The sequence below is a fragment of the Leucoraja erinacea genome, chromosome 21 (assembly GCF_028641065.1).
Source record: "Leucoraja erinacea ecotype New England chromosome 21, Leri_hhj_1, whole genome shotgun sequence".
In the NCBI taxonomy this organism is placed as follows: domain Eukaryota; kingdom Metazoa; phylum Chordata; class Chondrichthyes; order Rajiformes; family Rajidae; genus Leucoraja; species Leucoraja erinaceus.
The window spans coordinates 18,621,622-18,636,712 of record NC_073397.1 but is presented as its reverse complement, the minus strand read 5'-3'; the positions used below and the strand labels follow the sequence as shown (position 1 = coordinate 18,636,712).

Genomic DNA, 15,091 nt, shown 5'->3' with positions numbered 1-15,091 from the left:
TGATGTTCAGTGGTGTATCAGGCAACGCCTCTGCAAGGAAGTTCACAGTGAATCCTTGATTTTCTTTACAATTGGTTTTTCATTAAGATTGGATCTCTTCCATATCCAACGTCCTTGTCATCACACAAACAGCTACCTTCCACCCATCGTGTTCTACCATTGACCATCTTGTGGGTCTTGGACTGTTTCTGATGCTACGTAATCCAATGGGTGGTCACCATGGAGCATAGGACGATAATGGCCAGTTTAGCATCATTTTGTATCACTTGAGGAATTAGACTGGGCAGTGCTGGTCTGGCTGTAGTTGCTGTTGACCTCTGGTGGGGGAAATATGTTGGTCGGTGGGATAAACAGTAGGAATTGAAATTGATTCCCCTTCCAATCACAATTGAAAAGATCGTAGTTTAGAAACACAGAAATGCAGATGCTGTTTTACAAAATAATACACAAAGTACTGGAGTAACTCAGTGGGCCAGACAGCATCCATGGAGCACATGGATATGTGATGTTTCAGGTTGGGACCCATCTTCAGACTCCAGTCTTACCTCAGCAATGATCAATGGACTTTGTATAAGGTTGCACTATGTACTTTGGCCTGCACTATTGATCCGATTACTTAGTATCATTCATAATTTATTGTATTACTGATTATTTTACTCTCTCTGTGCTTTCCCTCTCTCTGTGTGTGTGTGTACATTTGCCTTTATCTGTTGATGTTTTGAGCACAAGAGTCAGGAAGTCATGCTGCAGCTTTAGAAAATCTTTTTTTAGGTGGGGGGGGGGAAAGAAAGAAAGTTGTAAGAGAGGAGGGCAAGGACAAAACCTGGCAGGTAATGCACAATCTAGGAATCCATTTAAACATACAACCAGGGAAGTCCTTATATTACTGTTCATGTCAATGGTTCTAAAATGAGAAAAATAAGCAGGGTCTTTGCATTCCTTTTAATTTTTACAAATACCACAGTTTTAAGTAACATCATACACATTTTTTCTAAAAATAACATAACTCTTCCTTGATACAATAGTACAAAGAAAATAAAAATGGGAATGTGCCACAGATGCTTGATACATCAGACTGTACATAGAATACAGTGAAAGCAAATCAAATTCTATTAACTTGATTTTCAAAATAAACATATGACATAATAAATACAATTTAATACACTTTAATATTGAGCAACGCTGAGTGCAATAGAGTTGCTTAACTAAGACCTAATATCATGCTTTAAACTAATTAATGCTCGTGAGAAAATACATTGAGATGGTTTGGAGAAGTGGGAAGGCACTATATTGTTGCAAACTTTTCCTGCGTTTTAAATTATGAACAAGTAAAAAATTATAATAAACCAAGCAGCATCAAGAGTCCCCCCTCAAACAAAACAAAAACTCTATATTTTGTCTGTTCACAGTACAAATGTGGAATCAACATTTCTGCCACAAAACAGTTACAATCAGAATACTTATTCAAAGGAACTTGCTCAAACTTTGAGGAGATTGCAAAGAAACAATGGAGTGCCACCATATGCCCAATGAACACACACACACACACGCACAAATACTGTTGTAGGATATATTTTGTACTTTTTACTTTTAAAATGAACTTGAAAGTTAATTTTAGCTTTGCATTCTCACCAACAAAGAGGGATGAAGTACAAGGAACTGCAGATGGTGGTTTACAAGCCTGTTTATGTTTATTAAACTTTATATTAGTACCTGCCTCAACTACATACTCTGGCAGCTTGTTCCATATACCTATCAGCCTCTGTGTGAAAATGTTGCCCCTCAGGTTCCTATTAAATCTTTCTTCCTTCCCCTTTAACCTGTGTCCTCTGGTTCTCAATTCTCCTACTCCAGGTAAAGGACTCTGTGCGTTTACCCAATCTATTCCTCTCATGATTTCACACATCTCTATAAGATCACCTCTCAGCCTCTTGCATTCCAGGGAATAAAGTCCTAGCCTGCGAAACCTTTCCCTATAGCTCAGGCCCTCGAGTCCTGAACCTCCACCAAGAGAACTTGGTGTGAGTCTGTGTCACTCGGGTATTGGTGGTGAAGGGGATAGAAGCTACCTCCCACACATGGTCTGCTGCAATGCCTAGGGCTGGAGACCTTTTAGTCTCCTTAGACAGAAAGCTCAGCTTCCCGTCCCTGCAACAAGTCCTGGAACTCCCCAAAAATGTATGTGCCCTGAGTTCTGGCCCCAGAAGCAGAAACGTGCAAGGAATTGTTGCCACAGAAATAAACATCTGCCTTGACTGAACACATTCATCTGGGAAAATCATTCCCTCGTGTCTTACAGAAACATTGGGAGGGGAAAAGGGTTTACTTCAGTTTTAGACTTTACTTTAGGGATACTGCACGGAAACAGGCCCTTTGGCCCACCAAATCCATGCCCATCAGTGACACCAGCACTGCCCTACATACTAGGGACAATTTACAGAAGCCAATTAACCTACAAACCCGCATGTCTTTATGATGTGGAAGGAACCTGGAGAAAAGCCACGCAGTCACAGGGAGAAGGTACAAATTCCATACAGATGGCACCCGTAGTCAGGATTGAGGCCGGGTGTCTGGCGCTGTGAGGCAGCAACTCCACCACAGCATAACTGTCCTATTGTTGAACAGAACTTGAGATGGAGGACCACGCCTCCCGTGGGGGCTACGGGTAGGGAAGGGGTGCGTTGGGGGAGCAGACCCAACGGGTCTGCACTTGGTCTAGTATGTATATAAAATTATGAGAGGCATAGATAGGGTAAACAGTCAGAACCTTTATCCCCACAGTGGAAATGTCAAAGATAAGAGGGGATAGCTTTAAGGTCCTTGATTGATTCATTGATTGAAAGATACAGCTCATCGATCACCCGTTAATACGGGTTCTATGTTATCCCACTTTCACATCCACTCCCTGCACACTAGGGGAAATTTACAGAGGGCCACTCAACCTATAAACCCGCAAATCTTAGGGTTATGGGAGGAAATTGAGCACCCAAGGACACCCACATAATCACAGGAAGAATGTGGGAATTCCATACAGACAGCACCCAAGGTTAGGATCAAACCCGTGTCTCTGGAGCTGTGAGGCAGCAGCTCTACCTGCTACGCCGCTGTGCCATTCTCTGAGAGCACAATTGAACTTCTATGAAATGTGATATTAAGTGTATTTTTGGTTACTGGAAGGTGCTCCGGATGGAAATTCTATTTGCTGTGTCAAAAAATTGAAGTATGTCTGAATTGGACACAATGATTCAGTCATTAACTGAGTTTTCAATTTATTCACAATGATAATTAAGGTGGGATATACCTTTAAAATACACATACGAAAATACTCAGCACATTATTCAGAGTTAGCTATCAAAATTCTGAAATGATTTGGAATCAACAAAAGTTAATAAAAACAACAAAACCCCCCAACAGTTTCATAACTCCAGATTGCACTGATCCATTTCATATTGATCCTAACTCTGGTTCCATTTCAGATTCAGAAACAGTCTTATTTGAGACCAAATAAAATATTGCAAACCTCACCACAATATTTGCATGTTGGCAGAACGGTTCAAAGGCAAATATCAACACTTTATGTAAGGTCATACACAGAATACAAAATTCATTTACAGCTTTCTCTGTAATGAGTTGGCAATTTGATTTCAGGTTCCATATCGACCATGCATAATCCAGCATTCGTGCTCCATTTATTCCCTCCATAGTAATAGTGAATTTAAACGAACCAAATCCACTGGTGGGATAAGGAGAATCACCACTTGACTTGGAGGTAAATATCATAATTTGATGTAATTGTTCTAACTGAACACTTCCAAACAATGTGTACTTTATAATTTATGACACCAATCTTATTTTTGTCCATGTGTGTGGGATTATAACAATCCATTCATCGTCCAATTGATCAGTTACAAGATAAACAGTGGCATGTTTGACACAAATGAAATGCACAAATCAGTCATGATTACTTTGTTCGAGTTCTCGATGATGTAGCTGCAGTCCTGAGGTCTCCTCTCGAGACTCAAATACTAATTTTCAATGGAAAAGCAGTTCACTCTCCGCAGAGGTAGCTGACTTGTACAAATCCACCCAAGAAAAATTCAGCCAACATTCCCAGCATTAGGAAGCATCCAGCAAACTTTTCCAACGTTAAGAAAATTCCGGCCAACTTTCCCAACATTAAGAAAAATCCAGCCAGCATTCCCAATGCTAAGGTAGGTTCACAAGGACATTAATTCCTAACCCTTCTTGCTTCCTCCTGCCATTTATTTGGAGGGATGGTTACAAAGAAATATCCTTTTATTTCAATTTGCTTTATATTACAAATATCAGTCATTCATATTTGCACACTTATTGCACAGTAAAACAAACCTAAGAGCAAAAAAAAAAAACTGCTGGAGGAACTCAGCAGGTCAGGCAGCATCTGTGGAGGGAAATGGACCGATAATGTTTCCGATCGGGACCCTTATTCTACACATGCCTAATCTTTAAAGTATACCATATTTTAAAGAATGGTCTAGGAATTAATTTTCTGGTTTAAATATACAACATGAACATGTAACATTTGTAAAATTATTACTTTCCATTTTTTTTAAGAACTAAAAGTCCACATACTTGCTCATAATTTTTTTCACATTCTTCTTCCCCTACCACACAAGAGTCTGCTGGCCAGGATAGATTGTCATGATTGCTGCTTGCTTACAAGTGACATTCTCAAGTGAAATTGGAGAGAGTTCCTGTCTCCTTGCAATCATTTCTAGCCGTGATAGGCATTTTCCAAAGGCATTGGCCAATTCATAGCAATGCTGTTGGTGACCATTCAAAATCCTCAAACACAATCCTGAATTATTTTACTGGTTGGAAACAAAGATTTTTATATACCACCGAGCAATAGCAAATTACAGTAAAACGCACATTTTTTGCCACACTAAGTAAACAACCACCTGCCTTAAAGCAGCAATTTGGATCTTTCCTGAAGGTGACCCACAAACTTGGCTTCCACCAAACTACCCGATGAACCATTCTAGCTCTTTCCCTCAGAGGGGTTGCTGGCTCAGTCTTCATGGTTACAAAAGGTGGCCTCCGCATGATGCCTTTCAGATAAATGCTTCAAGCTCTCAATGAAAAAATAATTGGAAGAAGCGAATAACATTGGACTTGACGCACATCTTTAATGCTCCTTGTCTGAGGAATTGCAGCCGTTAACTTGTTTGCAACTGGATAAAAGATGCTGGGAAGAGACCCTTCCGGTGAGGCTGTCCATCTATGTAGCCATTCTAATATAAGGAGGAAAAAATGGTTACATTATTAAACCAATTCAATGTACTGACAGCAATAAGAAGACTCACTGGGGTCCCATGTAGTGGCACCAAATAAATGATATCTGAACACTCATCCCCCTTCGTGGAATTTGTGAGTCTGTGGAATTCTCTGGCTCAGAGAGCGGTGGGGGCAGTTCTCAGGATACTTTCACGAGACAGCTAGATAGGGCTCTTAAAGATAGCAGAGTAAGGGGATATGGGGAGAAGGCAGGAACGGGATACTGATTGGGGATGATCAGCCATGATTACATTGAATGGCGGTGCTGGCTCAAAAGGCCAAATGGCCTACTTCTGCACCTATTGTCTATTGACCAGCGATTACCCCATACACTGGCATTATTTTGCACACTAGGGTCAATTTACAGTTTTACCAAAGCCAATTAACCTACAAACCTGTATGTCTTTGGAGTGAGAGGAAACCGGAGCACCCGGAGAAAACCCACTCAGTCAGTCACAGGGAGAACATAAAACTTTTTTAATGCATTTCGTTGTCTCTGTACTGTACAGGACAATTAAATTGAGAATCTGAATCTGAAAACTTCATATCCCTCTAAAAGATCAACAGACAGTACCCGTAGTCAGGATTAAACCCGGGTTTTGGCGCTGTAAGGCAGCAACTCTACCATTGTGCCATGGAGGATGAAGGATTTAATTTCCATATTTTGATAAATAAAGTCACATCAACACCAAATTGGCTGAGGTTGGTAAATCTCCGGCAACATAATCATACATCACTAGGTAAATACATACCCACCACTCCTTATCATCCTCTCCAATAACTACAATCACCTCGCCCTCCTCAAATGTAAGTTCATCGGCATGATCTGCTGTGCAGTTGTAAATGGCTCTTCCTTTACGAAATCTTGGTTTTGTCTGGGAACAAATAATTTTACATACCTTGACTTTAGTTAATTGGCTCCTTTTAACATCGGCTCCCAACTAAACTGCTTTCCTTCCTCCCCCCACCACACACATTTCTCCCTCGGGTTTTACAAATCGCAACTCTTTGATCCTTTTGTCTCACACCTTCTCATCTGGCCATTTTCAAACCATCTGGATATCAAAACAGCCCACCCCCCCTCCACCTCCCCCTTGCCTGTGTTCATTCACATTACCTGTCATGCTTTGTCCAGCCCCCCTCTCTTCCAGCTTTCTCTCTCCTTACAATCAGTCTGAAGAAGGGTCCTGACCCCAAACACCACCTATCTCCCGAAATGCTCCACAGATCTCCAGAGATGCTACCTGCCACCGAGCTACTCCAGCATTTTGTGTTCCCTTGTCATTCACAACAAAAAGCTCAACCGAGTGAATTAAACATGATTTTATTTTAACAAGTTCAAGGTCCATTTCCTTTATTAATCCACACCTTTGCAAGAGATTCTTATTTTAAATTGTCTTTATTTAATCTGCAGATACAATGGTAGCATTTAAGAGGCTTTCAGATAGGCACATGGATATGCGGAGAATAGAGGGATATGGATCATGTACAGACTTTGGAGACGAGTTTCATTTGGACACTGAGCTCCTCCAGCAGTTCTCCATTTTTTGCAATCAAAGATGTTGCATGTATTTGGGATAGAGCCATACAATTGTACAGCACTGAAACAGACCCTTCAGCCCATCCTGTTCATGATGAACATTGAGTACTCATAGAAACATAGAAATTAGGTGCAGGAGTAGGCCATTCGGCCCTTCGAGCCTGCACCGCCATTCAATATGATCATGGCTGATCATCCAACTCAGTATCCCGTACCTGCCTTCTCTCCATACCCCCTGATCCCCTTAGCCACAAGGGCCACATCTAACTCCCTCTTAAATATAGCCAATGAACTGGCCTCAACTACCCTCTGTGGCAGAGAGTTCCAGAGATTCACCACTCTCTGCGTGTGAAAAAAGTTCTTCTCATCTCGGTTTTAAAGGATTTCCCCTTTATCCTTAAGCTGTGACCCCTTGTCCTGGACTTCCCTAACATCGGGAACAATCTTCCTGCATCTAGCCTGTCCAACCCCTTAAGAATTTTGTAAGTTTCTATAAGATCCCCTCTCAATCTTCTAAATTCTAGAGAGTATAAACTAAGTCTATCCAGTCTTTCTTCATAAGACAGTCCTGACATCCCAGGAATCAGTCTGGTGAACCGTCTCTGCACTCCCTCTATGGCAATAATGTCCTTCCTCAGATTTGGAGACCAAAACTGTACGCAATACTCCAGATGTGGTCTCACCAAGACCCTGTACAACTGCATTAGAACCTCTCTGCTCCTATACTCAAATCCTTTTGCAATGAATTCTATATAAATCCCATTTTATAACGAGTGGTCCATAGCTCACTATACCGTGGCGACTCTAGTGCCTGTCTGGTTATTGCCATGAGTGTTTCCGCCTCCACCACCCTGTTAGGAAGTGCAATCCCAATTCCAGCTTTAGACTTATAGAGAAACAGCACAGAGCCAGGTCCTTTTTATTCTATTGCACAAAGATATATTTAATTTCTTACCATGTATGTTTTACGGGGAAGTGGTTTGGGGTTTCCAGGCACAGCATAGGTATCGTTGCATGGCTCAGGAAATGAAGACTGTATAGGTAAACTAGTAGACCATGGTGACCTCTGACCGACGTCTGAAATATTTTGTGATTTTTTGGGTATGGAGTAGACTTGTTCTGATTTCTTCTGAACCACTAGAAAATAATGTGTCTAATGAGGTCACAATTTAGTGAATTAGTTACTTGCACAATGCTTTCAACTTTTTAATAGAAATAACTTGAAGTAGAAAAATAAAAAGTACCAAATGCACAGTTTTCTAATCCATACTCCCAAAACAGCATGAATGGTTTCCCCTCAAGGCTGTGAATGTTTTGCGAGTGCCACCTATGAAGGTTCTGAGTCTTGCACATTTGACCCAGTCCCTTATTGTGCTGGGTTGCGCAATTGGTTGTCTCAATTGACCTCCACTTCTGAACTAAGAAGTGAAGTTCAAGCAACAATGCAGGCTATTACCTAGAAAACCTTTGCTGAAAAAGCATAATAATAATAATAATAATATATTTTATTGTCATTGCACGTCAGTGCAACGAGATTTAGTATGCAGCTTCCAACCGATGTAAAAGAAAAGTAAAATAAATAAATAAGCTGTGTGACATGACCATCCGAGGGAGACAGTCCAGGGGGGGGGGGGGGTGTGGGGCACTCAGCAGGGCCGGTTCAGAGCCGCTATAGCTCTGGGGAAGCTGTTTCTGAGTCTGGAGGTTCAGGCGTAGAAGGCCTTGTAACGTCTGCCGGAGGGAAGTAGTTCCAACAGTCCGTTACAAGGGTGTGAGGAGTCTTTATGGATGCTGACGGCCTTCCTGAGGCACCGTGTGTGGTAGATGCCCTCCAAGGCTGGTAGCTGTGTCCCAATGATCCTTGGCGCTCTGTGGACGACGCGCTGAAGAGCTCTCCTCTCCGCCTCTGTGCAGCTGAGATACCACAGAGATGCATTACTTTAATATGCTCTCTGTGGTGCAGCGGTAGAACGTTGTCAGCAGCTGTTGGGGCAGACCAGTCTTTTTTAATGTCCTCAGGAAGAACAGTCGTTGCTGTGCCTTCTTGACCAGCGCAGCGGTGTTGGTGGACCATGTGAGGTCCTCTGAAATGTGAGTGCCCAGAAACTTAAAGCTGGACACTCTCTCCAAACTTTCCCCGTGAATGGAGATTGGGGCGTATTCTCTATTATGGGACCTCCTGAAGTCAATAATCAGCTCCTTGGTCTTGGAGGTGTTTAGTGACAAGTTGTTACGTGCGCACCTGTCCGCCAGGTTCTGCACATCCGCTCTGTATTTTGTTTCATCACCATTGGTGATCAGCCCAATCACTGTTGTGTTGTCTGCAAACTTCACGATGGTGTTGGTGTCGAATGCAGGAACACAGTCGTGAGTGAAGAGGGAATAGAGCAAGAGGCTTAGTACACAGCCCTGTGGTGTGCCGGTGCTCAGGGTGATAGTGGAGGACAGGTGCGTGCCCAGTCTCACTGCCTGCGGTCGCTCCATCAGAAAGTTCAAGATCCAATCGCATATCAGCGAGCTGAGGCCTAGCTGGTGGAGTTTGGTGGTGAGCTTGGTGGGGATGACCGTATTGAATGCAGAGCTATAGTCAATGAAGAGCATCCTCACCATGCACAGGAATACTGGATAAATATAAGGAAAAATACAATATCGCAGTAGGATGCAACATCCAACATGGATGTAATGCTGAGGCTTTATAAAGCACTGGTCAGACTGTATTTGGAGTATTGTGAGCAATTCTGGGCCCCATATCTGAGGAAGGATGTGCTGCCGTTGGAGAGGGTCAAGAGGAGATTTACGAGAATGATCTCGGGGATAATTGGGTTAACATAGGATGAGCATTTGACGGCACTGGGCCTGTACTCAGTGGAGTTTAGAATGAGGGGACACCTAATTGAATAGTGAAAGGCCTGGATTGACTGGGTGTGGAGAGGATGTTTCCACTAGCGGGAGAGCTTAGAACGAGAGGGCACAGGCTCAGAATAAAAGAACATACCTTTAGAATGATGAGGAGGAATTTCCTTAGTCAGAGGGAGGTGAATCTGTGGAATTTATTGCCACAGACAGCCGTGCAGGCCAAGTCATTGGGTATTTTTAAGGCGTAGCTTGACAGATATTTGTTTGGTAAGGGTGTCAAGGTTTATGGGGATGGCAGGAAAATGAGATTGAGAGGGAAAGATAGATCAGCCCTGATTGACTGGCGGAGTAGACTCGATGGGCCGAACAGCCTACTTCTGCTCCTATTACTTATGAACCCCATAGCAATACTCATTGTCCAAGCTCGCATATTAAAGGAGATCAGGCAGCTGAGTTACCAGAAGATTGGCATTACCTGGAGAAGGTGAGAACATTCTGTATTCATGCTCGATATACTTTCCTAGTCCCTGAAGGGACAAAAACTTCTATGCACCATTTTAAATGGCAAGGCAGGAATAAAAAAAATCAACAATCAAAAATCAAACATATCTAGTTTCATTCTTTCATTCTCTATTTATAAACACTTTGTTCTTTTCAAGAACATCTGACGAGCAAGTACTTCAGTCTACAGAAACAAATAGTGAAACAGAACCTGTAACTCACAAATTGTACAACATGCAAAGATAATGCACCAAAGCTTCTGGTTTACATTTATGTGGAGTCCTTACCTGTCTCTGGTAACTCTGGGAGAGAATGTAGCCCAGGTGAGATTTTTGGAGAGCCAATACTAAAATGTAATTGGAATGAAAAGGAATATGATGTAGCTTGAGAAAAATATTACCTCTTTCATACAACTGTTGTAGATTTCAATAGAAAATAAAATTAACTTCCATAATGTCCATTGACACATTTGAAAATAGTCTGTGCAAGAAAACTGTGAGAGACCATGTTATCTTTAGAACTCATTCAAGCTAAATCTTATTCTCTCCTGATTGCAAAGAAAACAAATAAACCATTTTGAAGTCCAGTACTGTGCAAATATTGTATAAAGTAACAAAATAGAAAAATAGTAAAGCAGGGGAAAGCAATGTCTAACCTTGATTTTGGTGAAAATCTATCCATCATAGTAGCAGAAGGGCTAGATGGCGGAGTAGAATCTAAACATTTAAAAATAACAGAGAACAATATATAAACACATTGATAATATATTCACCAATAATTAAAACATTTTTTTCTGCAAATCTCAAACACATACAAACTTTACAATTTATAATGCCCTGGCTCAATTGAACAAGGTTTGCCTTCTATACAGGCCAGTGAAATAATAATTGTACACCAACTTAGTTTCCCTCATTGAAGATACAACTGGACTCACTGAAGACAATGATTTTAGCTAATTGTCAAGATAACCTGAATATGGTGCCTTCTGGAAAATGATCTAATTCTAAGTTGCTCAATTTACTGAAGGAGGTGGTGGATTAATATTTGGCTCCAAATTTTAGATCAAGGTGACACAGTGGTGCAGTGGCAGAGTTGCTGCTTTACAGTGCCAGACACCCGGGTTCGATCCTGACTACGGGTGCTGACTGTATAAAGTTTGTACATCCTCCATGACTGCGTGGGTTTTCTCTGGGTGCTCTGGTTTCCTCCCACCTTCCAAAGATGTACAGGTTTGTAGGTTAATTGGCTTTGGTAAAACATTGCAAATTGGTCCAAGTGTGTAGGATCGTGCTAGTGCTGGTTGATGCAGACTCTGTGGTCTGAACGGCCTGTTTCCGCTCTGTATCTCTAAAGTCTAAAGTAACGCCTAATTGGCAGCACAGAGAATAATGAAAAAACCTCTGGTGCACTTTAATATTAGATTGCATTTTAAAGTGCATAACATACCAGATTCCTCCACATATTAGAACATTTAACATTGATTTAAAGTGGAATGTAATAGCATGCATTTCATATCTACTCTTATTGTTGACATATGCAGTCCCTCTGTAAAGATGATTACAAATTGCACTTCAAAAATACCACTCTCAATTGCTTCGAAGCAGAGGATTACCATGAGGAAAGGGGGAAAGGTCATGAATACATTTGGCATTAGCCCAGATAAAAAATGTGGCACCTCTAAATTTTTGAACAAAATTTTATTCTGCAGCTATATATTTAAATTCAGACATAAAACTCTATACATAAAACAAAGTTCTTTCCCAATTTGTTCTTTGAATTACCAGTATAAATTAAACTGAGAACATCTGCTTATAAAACGTACCGAATGATGACTGCTTGCGATTCATAGGGCAAGGAGGCACTGCTGGCGTTGGTTCAGAGAGTGTCCGTTTATGTTTTGTTATGAGTGGAGGTAGGGGTGGTCGTTTCTTCATTGACGGACTTTCAGAGATAAATGTTCCCGTTCCAGCAGGGGGAGTGGAGACAGCAGATGGTGGGGGTGGAGGTGGTGGGACACTTGGAGCTACCAATCAACAAAGTACACACAACTTAGCTTTGCAGAAATATTTTTCATATATGTTGAGCATTCTTAAAAAAAAAAAATGACTTGCAGTACATCACCGTTCTGTACATCCATTTAAGATTATGAATATAACATTTTGACAGCAGTGCTTGGTTTAGTTTATTATTGTCACATGTACCGAGGTACAACAAATGCTTTTGTTGCGTGTTGTCCAGTCAGCGGAAAGACTATATATGATTACAATCAAGCCGTGCTTGTACAGATAAATGATAAAGGGAATAATGTTTAGAGCAACATAAAGTCGGACGAAAAGGACGCCTCCGGGAAGGCCGCTGAGAATCCGCAGGCCGGAGCCCCTCGGGCTGGAGCCTCGCAGGCCTCGAGCCTCGCGAATCGACGAAGCCCATGGTCAATGGCTCCTGGGTCTGCGGAGCCTGCGGCTGGGGCCTGGGTCGGCGCCAGGGAGATGTCTGGAGAGGACCTGGCAGCGATAGTGGAGAGGTCCGTTCGGCCGCGGATGATGGCACCGACAGACGGACGAGGATGGACCGTGTGGAAGTGAGTAAGCCGCTGCAGGGGGAAGGAACAAAGGAGGACCCGGCTTGGGAGAACCACCGTGAGGGAGGGGGAAAAACAATGGACAATGGAGGACCCAGCATGGGGGGACTGCCATGAGGGAGGAGGAAGAACAATGGACAACCCAGCATGTGGGGACCTGCGTGAGGAGATGGGGGGGGGGGGAGAACAAAGGGGGACATGGCGCTGATACTTTGTAAGCCCCCTTTATGCGTGACTCTTTGCATACCTTGGGTATGCAAGCAAAGAATTTAAATGTGACGTCACATGTGGCAATAAATAAAGCATTTAAAGTCCGGTAAATATTAAATATAATCCGAGGGTTTCCAATGAGGTAGCTACTAGCTCAGGACCACGCTCTAGTTATTGATAGGATATTTCAGTTGGCAGAAAATTGTCCCTGAATCTGGAGTTATCCATTTTTACACTTCTGTACCTCTTACCAAAGGGAGAGGAGTGCTCGGGGTGAGTCTTATCTTTAATCTTAAATTTAAATAATCCGAAAACAAAAATCGTATGAAATTATTTGATACATCAGTAATGGTAATGATAGTGCACACAAATCCCATCACTGATAAGAGTCACAGAGTCACACAGCACGGAAACAGGCCCTTTGGCTCAACTCGTCTATGCTGAGCAAGATGCCCATCTAAGTGAGCCCCATTTGCCCTTACTTGGTCTGAGTTTTATGTAATTCCAGAACACATAGTTTGGGGGCAATTAAAGATGGACAATGAACCACTAAAGTGGGTGGTATTGTAGATTGTCAAGATGACTGTCAAAAATTGCAGTAGGATCTTGATCGATTTTGCAAGTGGGTTGATGAATGGTTGATGAAGTTTAATACAGATAAGTGCAATTTGGGAAGTCTAATCATAGCAGGACCTACACAGCGAATGCCAAGTCTCTGGGATGCGTTGTTGAGTAGAAGGATCTAGGAGTGCAGGTACATAGTTCCTTGAAAGTGGCGTTACAGGTAGACAGGGAGGTCGCGGGCTTTCGGCACATTGGCCTTCATCAGAGTAGTGAGTACAGAAGTTGGGATGTTATGTTACAGTTGTACAAGACATTGGTGAGTCCACATTTAGAATATTGTGTTCAGTTTTGGTCACTCTGTTATAGGAAATATGTTGTTAAGCTGGAAAGGGTGCAGAGAAGACTTACGAGTATGTTGCCAGGACTCCATGGCCTGAGCTATAGGGAGAAGTTGAGCAGGCTAGGACTTAATTTCTTGAAGCGCAGGATAAAGAGGGGGTAATCTCGTAGAAAGCGGAGTGGGGGGGGGGGGGGGGGGGGGGGGTGTGGGGGGACGCTGTCTTAAAAACCACACGCTGCAAAGCCAAAGTGATACAGACACACACCGCGATGAACAGGAAGGTTAGCGCTGTAATTAAGACGGCTTAAGCACATAAAACTCAGACCAAGTAAGTCCTTTAAAAGAGGGATGGAGAGGGGGGAGAAGGAGTGGAGACAACTTTTTAAGCAAGTGTGACGTGTCGAGGAGCATGTTAGTTGGCGTGGGCGTTGGACCGAAGGACTTGCTTCTTCGCTGTTTGACTCGATGACAGTCCTTGCATGATTTAGAAAATATTTCAAGTCATTTTAGGAAACCAACAATAGCAACAATTTTCAATTATGTAGAATTTTTAACAGATCAAGGTGTTTCAGAGTAGCATTATCAAATATAATTTGACACAGGCGAATGACTACATTTTGGGCAGATAGGAAGGACTGCCTTGAGGGAGAAAAGATGGAGCGGGAATGCTAAAGATAATTTCTGGTAAATCTTTCCCCTCTTCACATGAATATTTAAAAACCATCTCGTACCCATTTTAAATTAAGTTATTCTGCATATTTAAGTTTCAACGGTAATTATGTAGAAACACACTATGTATTAGTGAATGGACTTATTAGTCCTTGATTGCAAACCTCTGATGGGGATTCTGGGGGGAATAGGCGGCCCCTCTGATAAAGGAGAGGGAAGCTGAGATTCCAAGCTTCGCGGCTGACTGGCCCATCCAGAAGGCAGCTCCCGTCGCCGCTCTCTTGGCAGGTATGTGGAGTCTCTGCTGACGGCAGCTGTATTAGGCTTCTCCAGGCTCCGGGAAGAAGTGCTGGCAGGCTGGTAGCAGCTATAGGGCCGAGAGCGCTCTTTCTTAACAGGTCCCTGTTGAATGAACCGAGGAACAGAAATCTAATATATTAATAATAAGTACTATGTTACATATTAAGCAGAATATGTAACATAGTACTTTGTAAACAATATAATAAAGGAAATT

General features: G+C 42.3%; 1 protein-coding gene across 2 annotated transcripts in view; it reads right to left on the bottom strand.

The window, feature by feature from the left end:
• Window positions 1–928: 928 nt before the first annotated feature.
• unm_sa1614 (un-named sa1614) overlaps window positions 929–15,091 on the bottom strand; it is an 89,689-nt gene continuing 75,526 nt past the window's right edge. For both annotated transcript variants that reach the window (XM_055652284.1, XM_055652283.1), the window contains exons 22-28: window positions 14,742–14,979; window positions 12,036–12,236; window positions 10,869–10,929; window positions 10,501–10,559; window positions 7,812–7,993; window positions 6,069–6,191; window positions 929–5,273 (exon numbers count right to left, since the gene is read on the bottom strand). In XM_055652284.1, the coding sequence (XP_055508259.1) occupies window positions 5,199–5,273; window positions 6,069–6,191; window positions 7,812–7,993; window positions 10,501–10,559; window positions 10,869–10,929; window positions 12,036–12,236; window positions 14,742–14,979 (939 nt within the window). In that variant the 3' untranslated portion in view covers window positions 929–5,198. The remainder of the gene's footprint in view (window positions 5,274–6,068; window positions 6,192–7,811; window positions 7,994–10,500; window positions 10,560–10,868; window positions 10,930–12,035; window positions 12,237–14,741; window positions 14,980–15,091) is intronic.